Source organism: Copadichromis virginalis, linkage group LG10 (genome assembly GCF_057382275.1).
Source record: "Copadichromis virginalis isolate Kocher_CV1m ecotype Utaka linkage group LG10, C_Virginalis_male_GT1.1, whole genome shotgun sequence".
Lineage (NCBI taxonomy): Eukaryota > Metazoa > Chordata > Actinopteri > Cichliformes > Cichlidae > Copadichromis > Copadichromis virginalis.
The window spans coordinates 18,293,853-18,316,368 of NC_140627.1; the positions used below are offsets into that span (position 1 = coordinate 18,293,853).

Here is a 22,516-nt window from a genome sequence, read left to right on the forward strand (position 1 = left end):
TTTCCTGTCTCCTCTTTTGTTCATTGCAAATCCCAGACAGGCATAAACACAGTAACTGATACTGTCAAAAGTTAACTGTATATCTTCATAGTAGATTATGAGGTTATGCTGAAACAAATGCATATGTATAAAAATAATGAAATGGTTAATAGTTGTTATGCAAACTGATATTTTTTTTAATTGGGTCACACAATACCTTTCTATTTAAAGGAGTCAGACAAGCATCACCAAATGGTCTATTTTACTCTTGAGGCGTGTCTTTAGGCTTTGTCACTTTGTTACTAGCAGCCTGGCTTTTTTTTTTTTTTAATTAATTTTTTTTAAACACATAATTTTTGTCATTTTTTGTGGATTTTCTCTATTTTTGACAAATGGCAAAGATAATATAGTTTGGCAGCCACGAAGTAGTATTTTTGTGACTTTCAAAGAGCTAGTAGCCAAAAAATGGGCATATCATGTATCTCCTTACTATCTACATTCAGATGAACACTATCTGAAAATCAGTTCATTAAATGGATGTGGGCCTTCAGCTCACCATATACTGTTTGCAGAGTAGAGGTGGGTTTCAAGTAGTGCTTTGTCATACCATCAGTGATAATACTAGTATAAATTCATATAAAACTATTGTGATATCACTGGTATTAGCAATACCATGCCTTTTCTCTGTAAGGGTGAGCACATTGATCCAAATATCATTAGTATCAATACCAATGCTGGTATTTGTATTGGATCAGTACTAGCATGATAGGATTGATATGTTGTTTCTATCCTCTAAGTTCAGTATCTAATCCACTCTGTTAAATTGATTGTGTGTTTTTTTGTAAATGAAAAAATATACTTCAAACGTATACTACTTTTTGTGTTGGCTGTCACGTCTGTGTTATAGGCTATAGCACATTTGAACTACAGAAGAAGCACCTTAAGAGAATAATAATGGATTTGATTTATATAGCGCTTTTCAAGACATCCATAGCGCTTTACAATGCCACTATTCATTCACTCTCACATTCACACACTGGTGGAGGCAAGCTACAGTTGTAGCCACAGCTGCACTGGGGCAGACTGACAGAAGCGAGGCTGCCATATTACACCATCGGCCCCTCTGCCAGTAGGGTAAAGTGTCTTGCCCAAGGACACAACAACCAGGACAGAGAGCCCGGGGATCAAACCGGCGACCTTCCGGTTACAGATGCGCTTCCCAACCCCCTGAGCCACGGTCACCCCGTAGGGGCGCATTAGAGACACACATTTACATTACAGGTCTTCAAAAAAAAACAACAACCTAGTTTCAAAATACATGAAAAGCTCTAAAGAGGGTGATTTGCTGTGTAAACTCATTATTTTGGAAAACAAAAATCACAGTGATTTAATGGCCATTAAAATGTCTTCAGAAATTCCAAATTTGTGATGATTCATCTCAGAAGAACAAAGAAGTTGAAAGTATTGATATCAGTGCTACTGGGCCTCTTTTTATTTGGTTGTGATATCAATATCAAATTTGAAGTGGTTCCCTGGCACACACAAAAACAAGACAACTTTAGGTATTGTTAAACTAAAGTGCTAAACTGTTAAGTTATAGTCTTACTTAAAGTTTCCAAGTGAAACACTACCTAAGATGTTTTTGTGCTTATTTCCGCTGAAATAATTTTCAAAGCTGGTAGCACCTCGGCAGTACATTGCCAGCTAAGCCTGTAGTAGTAGTAATAGTAGTTATTCTTAATGTGATTAAGTTTATGAAGTTTATCACCCTGTCAACAGCGTGAACAGACCAAACACTACTGCTGTATTGTCATGTACTGGTGGTTAAAACACGTGACTTCCTGGAACAGATGTCACATAAGGTGAGCTAAAGTACTGTACAGAACTCCTTTCATGTTTTTCTCTTTTTGCCTCAGCAACAGTTGTCGTGAAATGTCATTTCCATTAGTTCACAATCAGTTTCCCAAAACCACACACTGCAAGGGCTAATTTGGCAACATTTTTGCTCCACTTTAACATCTCTTCTGCTCCTAAGAACATCATGAGTGTGAACATGTATTACAGTGATTATACACTTGTACAAAAAGTGGAGAAATGGGGTTTAAGCACTGTAATTAATAGAAAACCTGTGCTCTACACAATGTAACAGTAACTATAGTATGCACTGTCTGCATCATAAAAACACAGTTCAAAACTTTTACAATTTCTGTAAAACTATGAAATTATTTAAAATTTCATCAGCTGCCGCATATGTTTCCCCACAGACTGGATATTTTTTGTTCTCTCTGAACTTTCTGTTGCTTTCCTATTTGTGCTGCTTGGCCTCTAATTTCTAATTTCAGTGAACAAGTGACCGAGCAAGTGAAAAGGAAATGAAATATTCAGCAGCTGATGAAATTTTGCTCCATGTGGGATCAAAAGGCTGTACTGAAATGCTCCTGGGCTTATGATAGATCTTCCAACTTGATTGAACCAAGCTGTCACAGACACAGAAACACATGAATAGATATCTCCTATCATTGCATATTTAAATGACTCACAATTACGTGTTTTAACTGCTGAAGTCTTATACAGTAGCATACTCGTGGTTAAGAGCACTGATGTGACTTTTAAATATGACCTAAATAACCTGAAAAGTCTTTTACATTTAAAATTGAGTGTGATTTGTTTTCTCAAGGAAATAATTGATAAAGAATAAATAAATAGAAACATTTTGACCATTTTATTTAATTATAAGAAAAAACTATATATATAATAGGAGCAATTTACCTAACCCACAAAAAAAAAAACATATGTTCAAGGATCTAGCAACCTAAGGACCAAAATGCAAAGCTTGCCAGTGGTTATAAATGTTCGCACACTCAGGGTTCTGTTAGATTTATTAGAGTAAAGGCTGTGCTGGCTCCTTGGAAATTGTGGCCCGCTCTTCAACACTCAAAGTCTAACATTTACTACCTAGTCAAAACTTACTAATAAAAATGTATGACGTTGTGAAAGGTTTTATGTAAGTCCCTGTCCTTACATATGACTGTACTGACAAATAATTCCCAGTAGGGGGAGACGTCATACATAGCACAAATTTCCTGCTGTGATTCCTGAAGAAGGTAGAGTTACAAATCCAAGCACTATACTTACTGTATAAAGAACTGCTATAGATACACATGAGCTTCATTTATCGATTTTAGAGGATAACCTGTTAATATTAAAATACAATTACAATTACAGCAAAATTTCAAAAACAGCGGACTCAAAGACAGAAAGATGTTTCCAAAGTCAGGAGACTCTTGGAGACTGTTCATCTGTCATTCATGGAAAGACAGAGGTTGTGTGAGTTCATAAGAGCGAGTACATATTTGCAGTTTCAGAGCAAAGCTGTCTTAACCTTTGTTTTTAAAACATAGTTCTCATCCCAATCCCTAACCCCCTAACCCCTAACCTTAACCCCCTCTCTTACTTTACTATATTTACTGTAAAAGAATAAAACACGCACTCTTGGCGTATCCGTTTTCAAACAACAGCAATGAAAGAAATGGCTCTTGGTCCAATAAATCAGCCTTGTCTGAGTTGTCTCGACCTGCATGTGTAAAGTGTGAAGCACACCTGTCGAAAAGTCAAGACTGTACACGAGGATGTCCGGAAAGCCTGTATTCATGATTAATTTATTCTTTGAAGCTGTATCAGATCTGGCTTCAATGCGGGAGACAGAGACAGCTGAAGGGAAAAAGTTGAGCTGATAACGATGAACATGACAGCAAGGAGGATGATGGGAGAAGAGGAGCGCAAAAGGGAGTTCACGGGACGTTGATGGAAACGATGAATCAATGTGATAAAAGTTAAAGGGGAGAACAGTGGGGTCCCAGGGGAGGTGTGATAAAAATACAGTCAGGTTTCCTTCAAGGGTGTCAAGTAAAATACCAGACTGTGCAGATTCACCACAGTAGGTCTTCATGCATGATTTACACCTCTATTTTATAGCATTTTATATCAATTTTATTTACATTTTGTTGCCAGAAGTCTCATGAAGAGAGATCAGAGGTATGCTTAGAGCCCGTGTTTAGGTGTTATTGTCAAACTAGTGTTTGGATCTGTATCTTAAAATCTGCTTTTCTTTATGCATCTTTATTGGCATCTTTTTTGATTGCAGTGCAAATTCTGTGGGTGTTAGCCTCAGAAAAAAATGAATCCTCTAATATTTTACATACAATGAACAAATCATCACTGGTTTGCATACTTTAAACACAATTCACAGTTTGGAGACAGGCGGGCACTGCAGCTTGTACAGCAACGTAAAGTTTGAAGTACAGGGTGCCCTTGGTGCTCTGGGATGTGACGGTGGTCTGCAAATTCATGCAAAATTCATACGAACATGAGGGAGGAGAGTTAGTGGTGGAGGAAGGATTTCGACTGAATAGAAGGGTGTATGCGGGTGGGAGAAGGATATAATGGTATGGAATAGACAGTGAAGAACTAAAAAGGGAGTGGGTGTGTTAGAGAAGCTTGTTCATATAAAAGCTCCCTCTCTCATTTGTGTTCCCACATATCCTGTGTGTTTCTGTGGACTCCTGCTTGTGTGTGCGTGTGTGTGTGTATGTGTGCACTTGAAAGACAAGAGCAGTGTGTGTTTGAGCCCTTGCAGCACTGAGGACTGATAACTTCACAGGATGCATCGGCTTCTGGTGGTGACCTTAGTGTTGGTGGCCTTTTGCAGTCTGGAGACCACAGCTTTTTCAGCTTATGACAAGATAGTCACCCATAGCCGCATACGGGCCAGGGATCAAGGGTAGGTAGACTTAATATTTTTCCTATCACCTTGTTTGCAGGTGCAAGAACATAAATTGTATGATCTGGCAATAAAACAGTAGCATTTGTAAAAGGTTAGACTACGTCAATTTTTAATATGGTTTTAAATCTTACTGAGCACTACAGTTTCATGAACAGATCAGTCATATTGATGAAAAATAGGAAATTCCGCTTGATCATCAACATATTTAACATGCAAAAATCAACAACTGAAGTCCAGAGAAATCCAAATACTGTAAGAAATAACCCTTTCTAAAAAAGTTTTAGTGTATTTCTTATTGAAATATTCCAAATATTATTAATTGTGTATTTATTAATTATGTAATTAATGTAATTTAAAATTCACATGTAAATTGAATAAGATGAATCTTCTTTAAAATCATATTTTGGATTAAGACTGATGCCAAAATGATCCAAATAATTCGTTCCGCTTCTTGGGTGGTTTTGACCTTACTGTAAGTACAGTACACTTGCGGCACACATTACTGTAGCAGATACTGTACATTAGTGCTTTGTCTGCTTCATTAATAAAGCACCATTATTACTTGCTGAAATAAATGTCTGCTAACTTGAAAAAAAAACCCACAAAGCAGACAAAAAATGCACATGCATCAAATTTTGGTTTTGCGTAATACACCGTATGGACAAAAGTACTGGACCACACCCCTTTATCTTTAAATTCACGTGTTTGGGGTATAAAATCTAGCAGCTACTCACACAGCCTGTCCTTACAAACATTTGTGAATGGGAAAGGTTGTTGTTAAGAGCTCACTGAATCCAAGTATGGTACTGTGTTAAGACGACAGCATTGCAACAAGTCAGCTCATGAAGTTTCTTCCATCCTAGAAATACCACAATGAACTGTAAGTGGTATATTTGTAAGGTGGAAGCAATTAGGAACCACATCAACTCAGCCATGAAGTAGCAGAGTTGATGTGATTCCTGTCCTGCAGCTCTTAGTGTTTAAAAGCTACTAAAACTCTGATGACTGCACAGCTCTAAACCTCCTCTGACATTAACATCAGCACAGAAAGTGTGCTCAAGGAGCTTCATGCTTATCAGTTTCCATGAGTGAGCAGCTCCTGTACTCGTCATTTGCCGGTGACCCAGTACTTTTGTCCATATAATGTCTTATTAACATAAATATTGCATATTGACATGTGTAAATCGCTTTTTTCGGCCATGCATTCTTTTCCATTTCATACATACACACCTCCCCACATCTTCACATGGTCTTTTTCGTCAACTTGTCTATCCTTGTCGCCTTCCTTCCCCCTGCTACGCTTGTACAGTTCCATATCCTGACCTTCCTGATCCTGTTCCTTACGTTCTTTTGTTACTCCCACCTCACCCTCTCCTCCCTCTCCTCTCTTACAGACCCAATGTGTGTGCTTTGCAGCAAGTCACAGGGACCAAGAAGAAGTACTTCAGCACATGCAGGAATTGGTACAAACGCAGCATCTGTGGCAAGAATACGTAAGTGTTTACTGAAAGACCGAATGGATCTAATTAGCGCATCTTTTTATCATTATTTGCACTGAATTAGACTGGTCTGATCAAAAGTGCAAACCACACCCAGCTTCATCACCCATCTATCAGCAGAAGCCCAATATGTTTGACCAAACCCTTTCTGCACCCTCAGACTTGTACCTCAGTTTATCTGAACCTATAGCATCTCGCTTTCTCCTCTTAACCTTGGCTTTAAAATGAAGTTGCATGGTTCAAACCAGTAATGTCTTTGTGCATTTATGAAAATAATAAGAAACCAAACTTTAAATGGCCTGTATTTATATAGCGCTTTACTAGTCCCTAAGGACCCCAAAGCGCTTTACATATCCAGTCATCCACCCATTCACACACACGGCAAGCTACATTGTAGCCACAGCCACCCTGGGGCGCACTGACAGTGGCGAGGCTGCCGGACACTGGCGCCACCGGGCCCTCTGACCACCACCAGTAGGCAACGGGTGAAGTGTCTTGCCCAAGGACACAACGACCGAGACTGCCCAAGCCGGGGCACGAACCGGCAACCTTCTGATTACAAGGCGAACTCCCAACTCTTGAGCCACGATCACCCCGTCTTTAGTGTGCTTGTGGTGGATTTATTTATTTAGGTTATTTCCTGCAAAATAATTTCATAAAATATTACATGAAACGCACCTAAAGGAGTGTAAGGCTTAGTTGGAGCTGTTCTGGTATACTTAAGTGCAGAAGCAGCAGAAAATAACATACACACTTAGTCTCTGTCGTTAGCCCACATGCACACACAAGAACACACATGTAGACATACACCCGTCTGTTTTCAGTCATGCAGTCAACTGGAGCACCTGTTGCGGTATCGATAAGGCTGAAAATGGGGTGTGAGCTCAGGGGTGAGTCATTTTCTCCCAAAACAGTACAGCAGTAGACATGAAAACAACCAGGAATTACTGGTCAAAACATGTGACAGTAGATTACGAGAAGCTAGTAGGGGTTTCTAAGATAAGAAACACAATTGCTTGGCCTCATCATTGCATCACTACCAAGTCCCATTAGGCTATTTACAAATTATTTTTGTCAGATCTTTATGTAATGTGAATATGGCATATTTAAAATGTTTAAATTAAACAATTTCTAAAATAGGATTTTGTTAGCCGAAAAAATAAATTTCAATGCATTTAACTTTTTTCTGGTTTATAACTTAATTTGTTAGTTCATGCAAAAGGTTTGTAGTGTTACAAACAGCAAAATCTACATCAAAGATAAGTACGTTTTTCCCACAGAAAGCACTTTGCTAAACAGCTGGAAGTGTTCAGTATATTCTCCTCTCATCTGTCTCACTTTGCAGTGCACCACTGGTGATAGATTGGATCACCCAGAGAGATACCCTGTTTTGCTTTGGTTAGTTGTTTTGTTCTTTTCCAGCGCTAGTGGGTCAGTCACACACTTTCACGTTTAATCTTTTTCAAATGGTTTTGTTGCTGTTGAGCATCCTGAACATATTTCCAAAACTAAACTTTGATCTTACACTGCGGGTTAAAAGCATGTGTAGTTTCAGATCACTATACCAACCTAAAAGTATTAACTATTAACCTAACATAGTTTGGGAATTGCTCATGTTTCTCTTGATATAATGGTACCATAGGATCTTTTGAGGATTTCATTTGAATTGAGCTGTTGGATGAAAGAAACGGTTTTTCTGTTAAAGAAAACTATTTGCAGGAAGCACAGGATGTGTGATTAAAATTAAGTGGACTTTATAACAAACCACTGTAAAAGTCAGATTCTTAAAGATGTATTTAGAGGAAGTCCACACCCATCTATAGAAAAAAAGCTCTTCTACACAATATTAAGACCAGATGGATGAGGATGGAACAGAGACTGTTCATTAGTGATTACAGAGGATTTAAAAAAACACTCCAATGTCTTTATCTGGTGCCAGAAAACCCCACCTAAAGCCTTTGTATGTGTACAGTGTGTGTGTGTGTGTGTGTGTGTGTGTGTGTGTGTGTGTGTGTGTGTGTGTGCGTGCGTGCGTGTATGCGTGCACCAAAGCCCCATATTTGCACATCTGCTCCTCTGGAAGCCACATTGAGTTGTTTCATGCTGTGATGCAACCAGGGGCTTGGCTACAGTGCACTGGCTAATTCTGTTTCAGGTCTCTGTTGAATCTATTATCCTGTCAGAGCGTAGCTGGGGAGCAATGACTTCATACCTTCCTGACGGCCAGTCGTGGAGGGGTATTTATGTATTTTATATTACCGAAATTAGTGTCAAGGCAAAGAGGGATTGCTCTATAAGCAACATGCCTCTTTGCACAAAATGACTAATCAAACACACACAGAGACGTTTATCTATAAACACACAAATACTAATTAAATGGATTAACTTTGCCAAGCTTGAATCTTTGTAGAAAGTGTGTGTGTACATGCACATGTGTGATTGTGTGTGAATAAGGTTTTCAGTTGAGGGGACTTGAATCTACTTGCATACTGACTGTGGTTGTGTTCCTTGCTTGTTTGTTTGTAAGAATTACATTTTTATGTTACATTTTATGCAGTTAGAAGCTATGGTTGAGGTTGGTGTACTTGCAGTAAGCTATTTTTTAAAAAAGTATTGCTTTGGCGTAATTTATCAATACTGGCGATTCCTGAATAGAAAGCAAACTATTGATAGACTGGTTTACTGTAAATCATGAAAAACTAATGTGCACATGTGGAAATACAATTTTTCCATGAGAAAAAGGCAGGAAAACCTCAAGTTCTGCAAAATGTAATGAAAGTGTAATGAGCTCAAAGAAAAAGTCGAAACTAATTTCCGGAGCTGAAAACTCAGGAAGTGTTTCAAATTAAACCCCAGTACAGGTTATTCACTTCCTAGTTTGTCTTAGAAAATGTTCGTTAACTGGGGACTAATCCTAATCAAAATCCTGTCAAACCATCTATGGTTTGTTTACTCTCAGTAAAACTTCTCACATTAGAGCTACAGTACTGTCCTGTGTCTCATTATATTAGCCTTCTCACACCTCATTCTTTCATTCATGCCAATGCAAAAGAGTGCCAGCTGAGCTCCTGTTATGAGCACAGCTTATCTGGTGCTTATCTTGCATTTTGTCATGGAACGGGGAAAGTAGGACCCAAACAAGGGACTCTTGGATGCAGACAGTGAGTGTATTTACAGTGCAGTAAATAATAACATGACAGTCAATCCCGTGCGCGTTCCCCAGTGTCCGTGCTCTGTGTCTCTGCTCCCTTTGTGCCTCCATACAACGTGCTCGCTGCCCTCTTGTCTTTGCAATCCTCTTGTAGAAATCACAGAGGCAGCCGTTAGAAAGCCCACAATTATGATAGACTCACCCTTTCGACTGACTTACTGGGAAACTGACGGGAAGTCTTGCAACGATCCAGCATCCACGGGAAGCTCAGCCACTCTTCTAAGTAGCTCCCCCAGACGAGGCTGATCAGCAGCAGGTGTGTGCCATCATCCTCCTCGGGTGTGGCCAGCCTGGCGGGGACACACTCACCAGGCCTGACGGTGATCCGGATACACACACACACACACATATAAACGCCTATACACACAAACACACACAAAGAAGGAAAAGAGGGACACAAGCACCACACATAAACAGCCCAAGACAAACCCATAAAAAAAAAACAGTCCACAAACACTCATGAACCCTGGGTCACCAGATCCAGGTCCATGACACATTTCTTTGAGTTACGCTTTTACAAGTTTTGATAAGCCTTTATTTCCACCTAAAATCTAAATGAAGACACCCGTCTGTTTTTTTTAGAAGTGAAATTAAAGAATGAAAATCTGTGAAAATGTTTTCTGGAAAATTTACAGACTACAGGATTCGACTTGACAAGTGAGACGTCTGACAGCAGTGTACCACAAAGAAGAGAGGAAACTAAGTAACTTAGAGTTGTCCATAAAAATGTAACAGATAACAGTCTGTTTTTTGATAATAGTGCTTACACATGGTCCTGTAATTTTTTTCTTTCTTCTTTTTAAGACAGAAAAAAAGTTACTAGAGATCTTCCCAGTCACCAAATTTTTCTCGATTAACCTCCTCTTGGGACTTTTTGAGCTCTTTGTCACTTTTCTTGTGGAAACACAAACCATGTAAATGTTTTTTTCTCCTTTCCAGTCTGCTTAACTTGTTGGTTTTTTGACAGTTTTTTTTATGTTTAATTCATGTCAAACTTTTTCATAAGTTTACTATGTGGTTTTCAGGTCAGCCAGTGTCAAGAGTTACTTCCTCATTTGTTGTTTTCAATGCCCTCATTCCCAGGGCTCCTCATTATCTCACAGCTGCACAGGTTTTTTTTCAATGACTCATTTATTTTAGTTTGTTGAGATGGTATAGTTTTGTTTTGGTTCATCACCTTGTGTTAGAGTCATGTAGACTCTTGCTCTGTTTGAAATTTATATGATAAAGATGCACAACCCTGAACAATTACATTTTTTATTTTATATCTGGATTAAATTAATCTATGTTTTTAATGATTATCTACTTATTGAATAACTCACTGCTCTTTTAATGGTTTGGCAGGGTGGTTGTATATGAATGCTGTCCAGGTTATATGAAACTCGAGGGTACGAAAGGATGCACTGCAGGTAGGTGGATGGCTCAACAGATTCATTCAAAATCAACTAAAAATTACAATATATTCAATATGAATATTTCCTCTGGTTTCTCACAACTCTCAACCTTACCACCAGTGGCTCCCATTGACCATGTGTATGGTACACTGGGCTTTGTCAAGGCTACAACCACACAGCGATATGCTGAAGTCTCTAAACTGAGAAAAGAAATTGAGGAAAAAGGCGCCTTCACCTTGTTTGCACCTAGCAATGATGCCTGGGATGAGCTGGACCCTGTGAGTAAACCTGTGTTTAAAACCTTAGAGAGAAATGCATTTACAATAATGTCTGCTCAAACACAGTTATACTTTGATGAAACTAACACTGTGATTTTTAAAGGCTCAACGATCTGCACTAGAGAACAATGTGAACATTGAACTCTACAACGCTCTGCATTACCACATGGTAAACCACCGTGTCCTCACCAAAGACATGAAGAATGGCATGACTGTCAGTTCCATGTACAATGAAGAGGGACTGCACTTCAACCACTACCCAAATGGGGTCAGTTTATGAACGGTGTAGACAAGCGCAATGCTGCATGATTATTACAATTATATCTATAAGAGTCAATTAAGCCATTGATTGTTTGATCTTCATAAAATATTTACTTCCTAAGGTTGTTACAGTGAACTGTGTCAGGATTCTCAATGCTAACCAGCTGGCCACAAATGGTGTGGTGCATGTCATCGATCGGGTAATCAAGGCCGTGGGGAACACCATCAAGGATCACTTGGAGCTCAATGAAGACCTTTCTTCTTTTAGTGTATGAAACTATTCTCAAAAAAGTTTACAGTTGTACAGTTCACCATTAACAAACAGTAACTTTTATCCAACTCATTATAGCATCTGATTCTTAGAAAAATGTTTACATCGTGTCTTGTTCCCCAGGCTATCGCATTAGCTTCCAATGTGATGGACAAGCTGGGTGAGCCTGGCCAATACACTTTGTTTGCTCCAACTAATGACGCCTTTGACAAAATGAACCCAGACTACTTGGAGAATATCATGGAAGACCCAGCTGTTGTTAAAGGTACAGTAAAAATGTGATGCCTTAATGAGAGCATAAAGTACAACCATAACATTTTCACATTGTTCCTGTGGCCTGGTAAATATGCTAAAAAAAAGGGCCACTACTACTATGAGCTACTATGAGCTACTATGAGCGTGTGCGGCAGCTTCACACAGCTCATAGTAGGCCCGCAGACAAATTGATATGAAGTGGACTTTGAACTTTGAACTTGTTTTTGAATTGACAAATCCAAAAACCACACAAAAAACAGCTTATCTGCTTATTTGCTGAGTCATGAATACAGGCATGAAGTCAGTGACAGGTTTCTTCTTGGAATAAAATACAATACAAATTTTGCTTCTGTTTCTAATGCATTGCTTTTGCAGGCTAAATTTGTTGGCTTAGCTTGATAGTCGGGCTCAGCTGTGGCATAAATACATGCCTAAATGTGAATAATGAGCACAGAGAACATTGATGTTTGATTCATCTGCATACCTGTAATTCCTGAATAACACATCACAGCACAGGCTTCACATAATAATTAGATACTTTAGGTGTGTAATTTGAGTTGCAAACCTATGTTCAACTTGTGTTTATGTTTATTTAATTACTCAATTAAATGTAATTAATTTAGCCTCTTTCACACTTTGACCAACCTTGTCAGCCCTGGTGAACTACCACCTGTTAAAGAGTGTCCAGTGTGCAGAAGCAATCATGGTAGGATTCATGTATGAGACTGCAGAAGGCAGCAGCATAGAGATTGGCTGTGACGGTGACAGTCTGACTGTGAACGGCATCAAGATGGTCCTGAAGAAGGACATTGTAGCGACCAATGGCGTCATCCACCTGATAGACCAGATGCTGATCCCAGACTCAGGTACAAACACATTTTGAAGTTGTTTAAATCGTTTGGCGTCTTCCTTTTAATGGGTCACAGGCATATCTTTTTTGTATTGTTCATGTCAGCCAAGGAAGTGAAATCGTTACTGGAAACCTCCCAGAGCACTTTCAGCAGCAAGTTGTCTGAACTGGGCTTAGCTGAATCCCTGGGTCCAAAGACAGAGTACACCCTCCTAGCTCCTTTCAACAATGCCTTCACTAGTGAGTTGAAACATGTTCTTATCTATAGAAAAGTAGCACTTTTTTGTGGTTATAATATTTTGTCTTTTACAAACCAAAAATATTATAATGTATGCCACACTTTTAAATTGCAAGGCATTTTGCCTTATTTGATCAGGATCTAAAACTATCCATCTTATTTAAATCTCTGATATTTCTCTCTGTCAGGTGAAGTAATGTCAATGGACACAAACACGCTGAGACTCATTTTGGAAAACCACATCTTGAAGACAAAAATGAAACTGAGTGAGCTTTACAACGAACAGACGCTGGAAACAATCGCTGGAAAACTGCTACGAGTCTTCATTTACCGCACTGTGAGAATTCTGTGTGTGTGTGTGTGTGTGTGTGTGTGTGTGTGTGTGTGTGTGTGTGTGTGTGTGTGTGTGTGTGTGTGTGTGTGTGTGTGTATTGTTACATTAACCAAGTGAAATCTGAAAGAAAAAGAGAGAAACCACAGAAAGTAGTAACTTAGTCTGATTTATGTGAGCCTTACCAAGTGTGTGGTATATTGTTGCTGTCTTTAAAAATCTGTAAACATCTAATTACTCCAGCTTTTGGCAGATGAAGTGTGTTTCTGCTCCACTAGATAGCATATTAGAGTCAGCTGGGTTTAATTTTTCCACAGAAACATTGTCTTATTGTGATTGATGACAATCAAAAAAAAAGAAAGGCTTACAGCCCTCCTCCACACAAGCAAATAGTTACCAGATTTGTACAGTGAATTTTAAACCTGTGGCTTAACTTTATGAATGCTCCTTTTTTGACAGGCTGTGTGCATAGAAAACACATGTATGGTCCGTGGCAGTAAGGAGGGGAGCAATGGGATGCTCCATTCTGTGAGGTCTCTTATCAAACCACCTGAGAAAACTATCTATGAGCTCCTGATTGCTGACGGACGTTTCAAGTAAGAGCAAAGTATCATTCTAAAATACTTGTTGCTGAAAATGATTTCTCTTTGAGTGAAGTGAGATTTTTATCTCCAGTAGTGGGGATGGAAACAGTGATCGCACATTGCTTGTGTGCGTAATAAAACATCTTTTTCTGATGCTGCTGATGATTCACTTTCAGCAGAACATTTCTCACTGTGTAATTAAAGGCACCAGTAAAGGTTGGTGATGAAGAACTGAGGAAAACAAATCTGTGACTCAGTGGGACCACACGAGAATGCAAATCTCATTCAAACCCTCTGCCTGAACTTCCCTGCTAACACTATAATCCTCCCGGCTTAAAAGGGAAACCTTTTTTTATCTGTTCTGATATTCATTGTGTTATTGCAGTTAGAACCATTTTGCTTGTGGAAATACACAAATATAGAATATAAATTTCTTTCTGTCTGAACCACAACACTAAGGCTGTGGTGAAAATATACTTCCAGTGGACCATTAAAATCACCTGATTTCCACTAACCAATTATTGTAAACACTTAAACTGTACATTGCTCTTAAACGTTGTGCCTATTTTATTCCTGCATCCCTGATTTTCTTCTTTTCTTTCTGTTATTTGAATGACTGTAGGAAATTCCTGTCGTTAATGGAAACAGCAGGTCTGTATGATCTGTTAAAGCAGGAAGGCTCTTACACCGTCTTTGCACCAACGGACGATGCCTTTGTCGACCTCAGCAAGGAAGACATGGCTCTGCTCAAAAGTGAGTACCCCACTGCAGTGAGCACATATGCACTTATCTTTTGAAAAACCCAGCAATGCTGTCAATGTATCTTCATCTAATAGGGAACTATTTGATGCAGAAATGAGAAAAAACCATTGTTTAACATTGTGCAAAGTATGAATTATAATTCCTTCATATTGACACCGACAGGTGATCTAACTGTTCTGAGAAACATCCTGCTGTACCACTTCAGTAATGGGACCTTCATCAATGGAGGATTAGAGGGAGGAGTTACCAATCTGCTCAAAACCTTCCAGGGCAAGAACCTGCAAGTTAAATCTGTATGTCATCTTTTAGAGTTTTTTTTTTTTTTTTTAATAAAAAAGCCAGCAACGAGTTTCTAAATCCTCTGGGAATATCATAGAGCGTTAGTTTCAGATGTATCAGCTAATGAAACTCATGAAATCACTCTTAGATTAATGTTTAAAATTCAGCCCACGGGCAGAAAAACTTTTCAAACTCAGCTCAAAGTGTGATTTGCCTCAGTTTTGCATGTTGGACAATTGTAGGATATTAGTAACGTTAATAAATGGAATTCCCAGCTCTCACACTGCATTCTTCTTAAATGACTTAAATATTCTTAAATTTGTGTGAAGGTAACGTTTAATTGTGTTTGGTTTTACCAGGTAGACAGCTCTATCCATGTCAACTCTGTGGATGTGCCACACAGTGACTTGATGGCAACAAACGGTGTGATCCATATTGTGAAGAATGTTCTTTATCCAGGGGGTAAGAACGTGTGCTGTGTGTTCACCTGTATGCCTGGTTGCATTCTGCTTGTTTGATATATATTAAATGTGACGTGTATTACTTACAGACCTTCCTGTGGGCCGTCAGGACCTACTGATCCTCCTGAGGAAGCTGATTAAGTACATTCAGATAAAGGTAGTGAAGGGGAAACCCTGTCTGTGTATTTGTGTAGAGGTTTTACTGGTTGACTTTTGAAGCTTTCATTCTGTTATGCTTTTTGTTTTTTAGTTTGTCTCTGGATTTTCTTACACTGAGATCCCGCTCACCTTCATCAGTAAGTTCCCATAATATCACTATCACTGTATTATGTTTAGATATTTTTGCCTGAGCAGGAACCTAAAACTAATTTTATTACTTTCTCAGAAAGGACTATCACAACAACTACTCATTTTGTTGAAGGTAAGACCTAACTACACAAAGGACTTGAGTCTGCACTTATTTGATTTACAATCTGCAGTGATCATAAATAACAGACATTCCTTTAAAACAAATGCATATTCTTTGCTCAACAATACAAATATGCATAAAGTGAAATCTGTCTTGCAATGACATTAATAATTCATGTCTCATAGGAGGTTTCTCAGAGAAGTAAGTACGTACCAGTTAAAAGTCTGGACACTCTTACTTGTATATTAGACAGGGATTGTAGGTCTTAAGACATATTATTTGTTGTTATATTTGTATGTTTTTTAATCAAACAAATGAATATAAGAAGGAAAAATCAGTCTTTGCTTGGATCTTTTGTGGTAATACTTATGTAGAGGCCATTGTTTTGCTGGGTGGGTTCAGAAAACAAAGGGTTTTTCAGATCTCAAGGGGATTTTCATTTTTATCTTTTAAGAAACCATGTTCATAAGATTTAAGGGCTACAATAACTAAATCTAAAAATACAACTTTACAGTGATTATACAATTGATGTGCGATTACTCATCTGGGTAGAGAATCCTAACTATTCCTCATACTAAGCTACGTAAGCTAAATACTTTATCATTCTTGAAGTATTTATAAAATCACACACACACACACACATGAAGAGAGAGAGAGTATGCATAGTATGCAAACGGCTACCATACAGCCATCATAATTCATTATACAATGAGAACAGGACAAATCAACAATTGACAACGACTAATTAATATTAAAATCTGTAATATAATGTATTGTTTGGAGTTTAGTCTGTTACTGTTAGTATTTTTACCATTTCTTCTTGGAGCAACTGTAACCCACATAATTTCCTTAGGGGTTAATAAAGTATTTTGATTCTGATTGTTTCAGGATGACCTGCCATTATCCAATGACACATCTGCTTACCTGCATCTTTTGCTCGTTTCTCCTCCTCTTCTTTTCTCTTTTTTCTAAACTGAGCACCTGATGGCTTTGAACTTTTCTTGTCCATCTTGGTTTTAATTTTGCACTGCAGTATGAACACCCATCCCTCAACCCGAGGATCACCACAACATAACCTAATAAACCTACACCTTAGTTCACTTTGTCTAGGGTGTATTTCTGCCATTTTGCACAACCCAGGATTCAAATCATGAATACATATGTGCTTGGACTGAAAACATTATGAATGAAATGTGGTCTATTTGGAAGCAGCAGGTCTCCCTCCCCTTTCGACGTGTTGTGTGTGAGACTTTAAATCATCAAACTATAAAATATAAATTTTAAATTGTTATTGATCCCTTTATCCCTAGTGTATATTTTTTTTCTTACTCTTCTTATATTTATTGTTTGTTTACTTGCACTGCTGTAACTGGAGCCTCGTCGTCTCGTCTCTCTATATACTGTACTATCAGGCGCACTGAGGGCTCTCGCACTCACGTCTCGCATACAGAATTTCGAAAAACCATCGGCGCAAATAATAAGTCTGTATCATAATGTCTGGTGTTTTCATGTTTGTTGGTTTGTTTTTATTTCGTTTTATTTTGCGAGCTGGTTATTAGATGCTGCTCCAGCCAGCCAGAGAATCCCCCCACCGCCCCGCCCTGTCCTCCTTGTGCCGCAAGCAGCAGGCGCACCTAGCAAACGGAGGGCGCCCTTACTCCCAGCAAATGGGCAATAGAAAACCGATCGGTGCCTATGCCATCCCCAGTATGCGCTGGCATGATGTCGGGGCAGCATGAGTACGAGCAATTTTTTTATTTATTTTTTTGCCGCCCCCCACAACGATGCCGCTCCGGGCAACCGCCCGTGTCGCCTGTATCAAAACCCTCTACTGGACATGATCTTGGCTCTGATTACTAAAAAGGGCACTTATCAAGCAACCTCAGGCCAAAGAGCAGCCTTCTGATAAAAATGGAAATCTTTCACCTTTCAGCTGGCTCTTGTACACACACACACACACACACACACACACACACACACACACACACACACACACAAAAAGTGATATTTTTGGCAAACGTTTCTTGGGGAAGGTTCTGGGGTTAGATGGGGATATTTTGTCAGATGTCACATCTCATTTATTATAATTTAAGCCAGTAGTTTTTAAAGCTGAAAGACTCTAAACCAACTAAAGAAAAAAGTGAAAAATTCTCATACAGTCCTGATTATTTCTCAAAGTGTGTAAGTGCAGGACTGATTAAGGCCTCCTTTTTTCAGTGCTGCAATCACTTACCATGCTCATGCCATCTTCTTGGTTTGAATGCATGTTCTTATCTGCTTGGAAAACTACACATAATGTGCCTTCAGACTCCTCCATAATAAAGAATTTGAGGGAATTACACCCTTATTCCCTACATTCTTGACCGATGCTGAAATTACCTTTCCCTCTCTACAGTTCCTGAGTCAACAGTGATCCGCAATGTTACCCGGGTTATTTCAGTGGAACCATCTATCACTACCGTAAAAAGAGTTATCGAAGGGGACCCTTCACTTCTCAAAGACATCAAAACGAACTTTTCAATTACTACCAAGATCATCAAAGGGGACCCTACACTTACCGAAGTCACCAGAGTCATAGAACGGGACTCTGCAGCTTCCGAAGTCACCAGGGTCATCAAAGGGAACCCTACACAGACCAAAGTCACCAGGGTCATTGAAGGAAACCCTACACAGACCAAAGTCACCAGGGTCATTGAAGGAAACCCTACACAGACCAAAGTCACCAGGGTCATTGAAGGAAACCCTACACAGACCAAAGTCACCAGGGTCATTGAAGGAAACCCTACACAGACCAAAGTCACCAGGGTCATTGAGGGACAGCCTTCTATTACTAAAGTTACAAGAGTTATTGATGGTAATTTTCATAAAAAATGCTTATATCATTCATTTTCCATCATAGATGATCAAATTTGAAGCTAACAAAGTTTTTGGAACAGATTTGATGATGTTGCCTTGAATCACAGGTGCTAGTGTTGGTGGAGATGGCAGCACAGGTGAGTTTCCTTTGCATGTTTACTGATTTGAAGACTGTAGTAGCATTAATCTTAGAGCGTTCATGCACCTTCTAACAGATCTGCATGATGATATTAGCCACTGTGTGTCACTCTCTTTTAATGCAGATTTAATTTCACCTTTAATCACATTTTTGTGTGGTGATCAGCTACTAAGTCAGATACTGTTTGCACCATTCTTTGTCTTGAGTTGATCCTTTTGTGAATGCCTCATCTTCAGTAACTACTCTCTCTTCCTCTATGGTGTATACTGCATTTCTTAAGAATAATGATGACCAGAAGAAGAGAGAAGGGATTGTAAAGCACATGCATTGACTTGGCTCTTTTGAGCACAGTTGTTCAGCCATGGTCGTCAACATTTTTTTTTTTATTGTAAGGCCTGAAGTTTGGATTTTGACTGCCGGTAGAATGAAACCAGGGATGTGGATCGTTTACATCCAGTCCTTCTCTGGCTGGCTAAGTGGCAGTCAAAGCCGCCATTGCTGCTTGAACCTGTCATCTCAGTTTCTCAGATTTGTGAAAGCATCCACGACTGCTGTGTTCGACGGGGTGAACAATGGCAGACTCAAATCCTGACAGAGATCACAGGAACTGGGCTGCAAGGTTCTACAAGACACTTTCAAAGTGTCTTGTAGTGGTGGAAGGAAATGTGATCCTTCAACAGACTAATCAACATAATCAACAAACTAAACAGACAGGGAGGTGTTGTTTGATGACGGTTTAGATGGCTGGATCATAATTTGAGTTTGGAATTAGAGATAAAACATACAAGCAAAACACTAAAGGAGAGAGGAGTTAGCAATTAACTCAGCAGTAAGGCTCATGACTGAGGTACCCAAAAGACGGACAAGTGTTGACTGGAGCAAGATTTACACAAAAATGAATTAGTCCTCATTTCGGACTGGATACATCAAACTGCTCTTTATTGTTTTTGTGTTTGTTTGTGCTCGGAAAGCCCTGTTTAACAGCCTGGTTCATGGGATTGCACAGAATATGACGACAATCTTTGGCAAGCATGCAAGGAACATAGGTTCATTTTTGCAATCCATCTGCTGGATAGACATCCAATTCCATCCTAGTATAGATGATGTTGTTTCTTAGGGGAGGTTGCACATCCTCTATGTTGTGGCATGTATGTGTGAGAATTGTGCAGTGTGCAAATTATATTATTATATTATCAGACCATTGGGCCATTGTCTTTTGGGTACAATAGCAGGTGATCTTTCAGCTGCTTTTCTGGTGTCTTGCAGCTTATTTCTTGGGCTAATGGTACTGTGCGTCTGTGTGCAATTTGTGTATGTTCATAAGCTTACCCATGTGTGCTTGACTCTGTGTTGGTGGTGGCGGAGGAGGTACAGTATTTTATGGGGTGTATGTGCCTGTCAGTCTGTCCATTTGTCAGTCAGTACTTGTACAGTTGCTAAGTCGTTAAATGACTTTCAACACCCTTCTCCGCTGCCGGTCTGAAGGTGGAGCCAGACACACCACGGCGAACGAGCCTCAGATCATTGAGGGTAATGTGTCCTCCCATAAACACTTTATACCAAATAGGTTTATTTCAAATGTTTAATTTCCTTAAAATGATCATGATTATAAATCTATATTCAGTGCAAGTGGATACCTCAAGGTAGGAAAGTAATCATGAAGCTTTTTTAAAAACTGATTTGACTCAGAACATGATTTCGGATTTTAGATGTAATGGTTTTGTTTCAAACGTTCAGGCCCAGACTTTTCCAGGATCACTACAATCCACGGAGACCCAAGTCTGATCGATGAGGAGTCTGAGAGAATTAGCAGAATCATTAAAGGTAAGTGCTTTGACTTTAATTTTGTGACATACTTGTCTGTATATCTCTAATATACAAACTAACCATATTATCTCTTAAATTCGCAGAAGGAGGTAGATTTGCTGCTGCCAGGAAAGCTCCAGGTAACAGTATAATTACTTGCTGATGCATTCACAGCCTTTATCTTCTTAATACATTTTGTTCGCTCTGCTTCGTCTTTTTCAGCTGGAATGAAGAGGCGGGCAAGGCTGGTCAGGCGTCACCATAAGCCAAGGGAGTGAATCTTGCAGAAAGATAAATGCTTAGGGCTCACCACAAGGATTGTATGCATCTCCAGCGCTCCTGGTCGAGCAGTGGTGGATTGAAAAACCGCAGATTGAGATTAAATTAATTTAGCCATTTCTTAATCCAAAGAACCATTAAGTTTGTTTGTTATTCCATCTGAGGCACAGTTCGTGTAATAGCCATACGATTAAACTCTTTATTTCCCTAATTTTGGTGTGTAAGGAATAGTGATTTTTAATGTGGGGGCAAAATAGGGTGAAAGGTGAGGTATATTGTACGAGAATTGTTGTTTGTTTGTTTTTTCGATATCACTTTGCAAACAGATTAGTATAAAAGAGTTTTGTATTCTTTTGGTTTGTTGTTTTTTGTCATATGGTGCTCTGTTTTAAATAGTGTTTTGCTACCGGTAGATCTTCTACTGTACCTCTGTAAATTATGGCATGATCATTTTAAAATGCCACGATGGGGTTTTTTCTATCATGACGGCGATAGATCGACAGATGTTTCATACTTTTGATTGGGAACTTGACTCGTGTATGTCTATACACAATCAGACTTTACAATCCTATGTTTGTACCTTACAAACAAGTGACCAATAAATGTGTGAATACAATGCAGATTATGACTAAAGAAATTCCTTTCATCTACTTTTCCATTATCTAACATGGCTATTCTGTCTGTAGAGCTACATCGTGTATATGAATATACTGAAAGTAAAGTGCTAGTGAAAAAACCCCCAAAAAAAGCATAAAGCAATCAAAAGGTTTTCAAGAGTATTGACACTAAATCAGATGAGCTATCACTTCCTCAGACAGATGTCTATAAACCTAAGTTTAATTTTCATAAGAGTCCATAGACCTGAAATCAAATGTAAAACTGAATAACGTTTTTACTATTTTTTAAATGGTTTAAATAAGAAATGTTCACAATTATATCTCATGTATATTATTACATTATCCAAAGTATTATCACTTACAGTATATTTTTAATATGTTAATATGAGTATAACATGCAGGTTAAAAAGAAACAAAAAAAAAAGTTTTACACAGTTATTATTGTGTACTTAGTCCTGATTGTGTCTACTAATGTACAGGTAACAGCTTCAAGAATTGTAGTATCAAGCATGCTTCATCTGCAAATCTGACAATAGCCCTGGCAGCTACCTGTTGAGCTGTGATGACTTTGCTGTCATATCTTACGATCTTTATCTGACTAAATTATTCAAAATATTTTGAAAGCAAAATTTTGGACCAATTTCACTTTTGGATTTCAACCAAGGAGTGTCTTAACTGTAGCACATGCACTGATTGACCTCATGTTTTCCTGGTTTACTTTTGCTTCTGAGAATCACCATTACGCAAGAAGCTTCTGTCCATGGTGTAGCTCTTTAGTAATATCATTTAAATGACTGGTGGCAACTTGCCTCTGAAAAGTTAAAGTTTGCACAAGGAATGGTTGCTTAACATCACAAGGCCCTGATAAAACAAATTGCAGCTTACTCTGTGTTTTCAGCATGTTTTTTGTTCTCTTCTTTCATTCACAGACATGGAAAAATACTGAATATTGTTATTATGAGGATAATTACTTA

The 22,516-nt window shown here is 38.7% G+C and overlaps 1 protein-coding gene across 2 annotated transcripts; it reads left to right on the top strand.

The window, feature by feature from the left end:
* The first annotated feature begins 4,436 nt into the window (after nt 1-4,436).
* On the top strand, nt 4,437-21,545 carry postna (periostin, osteoblast specific factor a). 2 transcript variants are annotated; one of them, XM_085470378.1, is made up of 23 exons: nt 4,437-4,759; nt 6,157-6,255; nt 10,817-10,881; nt 10,987-11,144; nt 11,248-11,412; nt 11,528-11,674; nt 11,800-11,941; nt 12,585-12,797; nt 12,887-13,021; nt 13,208-13,356; nt 13,810-13,946; nt 14,557-14,687; nt 14,859-14,989; nt 15,335-15,437; nt 15,526-15,593; nt 15,687-15,732; nt 15,822-15,857; nt 18,241-18,699; nt 18,809-18,838; nt 20,326-20,370; nt 20,578-20,664; nt 20,751-20,786; nt 20,869-21,545. In XM_085470378.1, the coding sequence occupies exons 1-23, from the start codon at nt 4,641-4,643 to the stop codon at nt 20,922-20,924; spliced, it is 2,757 nt and encodes a 918-aa protein (XP_085326504.1). In that variant the 5' UTR covers nt 4,437-4,640; the 3' UTR covers nt 20,925-21,545. The 2 variants fall into 2 exon arrangements, with proteins under 2 accessions (XP_085326504.1, XP_085326505.1); XM_085470379.1 differs by lacking the exon at nt 20,326-20,370.
* The last annotated feature ends 971 nt before the right edge of the window (nt 21,546-22,516 follow it).

Excerpts from the sequence above, each read along its gene's own strand:
- postna (XM_085470378.1), top strand. The coding sequence starts at position 4,641 with ATGCATCGGCTTCTGGTGGTGACCTTAGTGTTGGTGGCCTTTTGCAGT. Across the intron at positions 11,675-11,799 it reads AAGACCTTTCTTCTTTTAGT|GCTATCGCATTAGCTTCCAA; the intron begins GTATGAAACTAT and ends CTTGTTCCCCAG. Across the intron at positions 13,022-13,207 it reads TTTCAACAATGCCTTCACTA|GTGAAGTAATGTCAATGGAC; the intron begins GTGAGTTGAAAC and ends TCTCTCTGTCAG.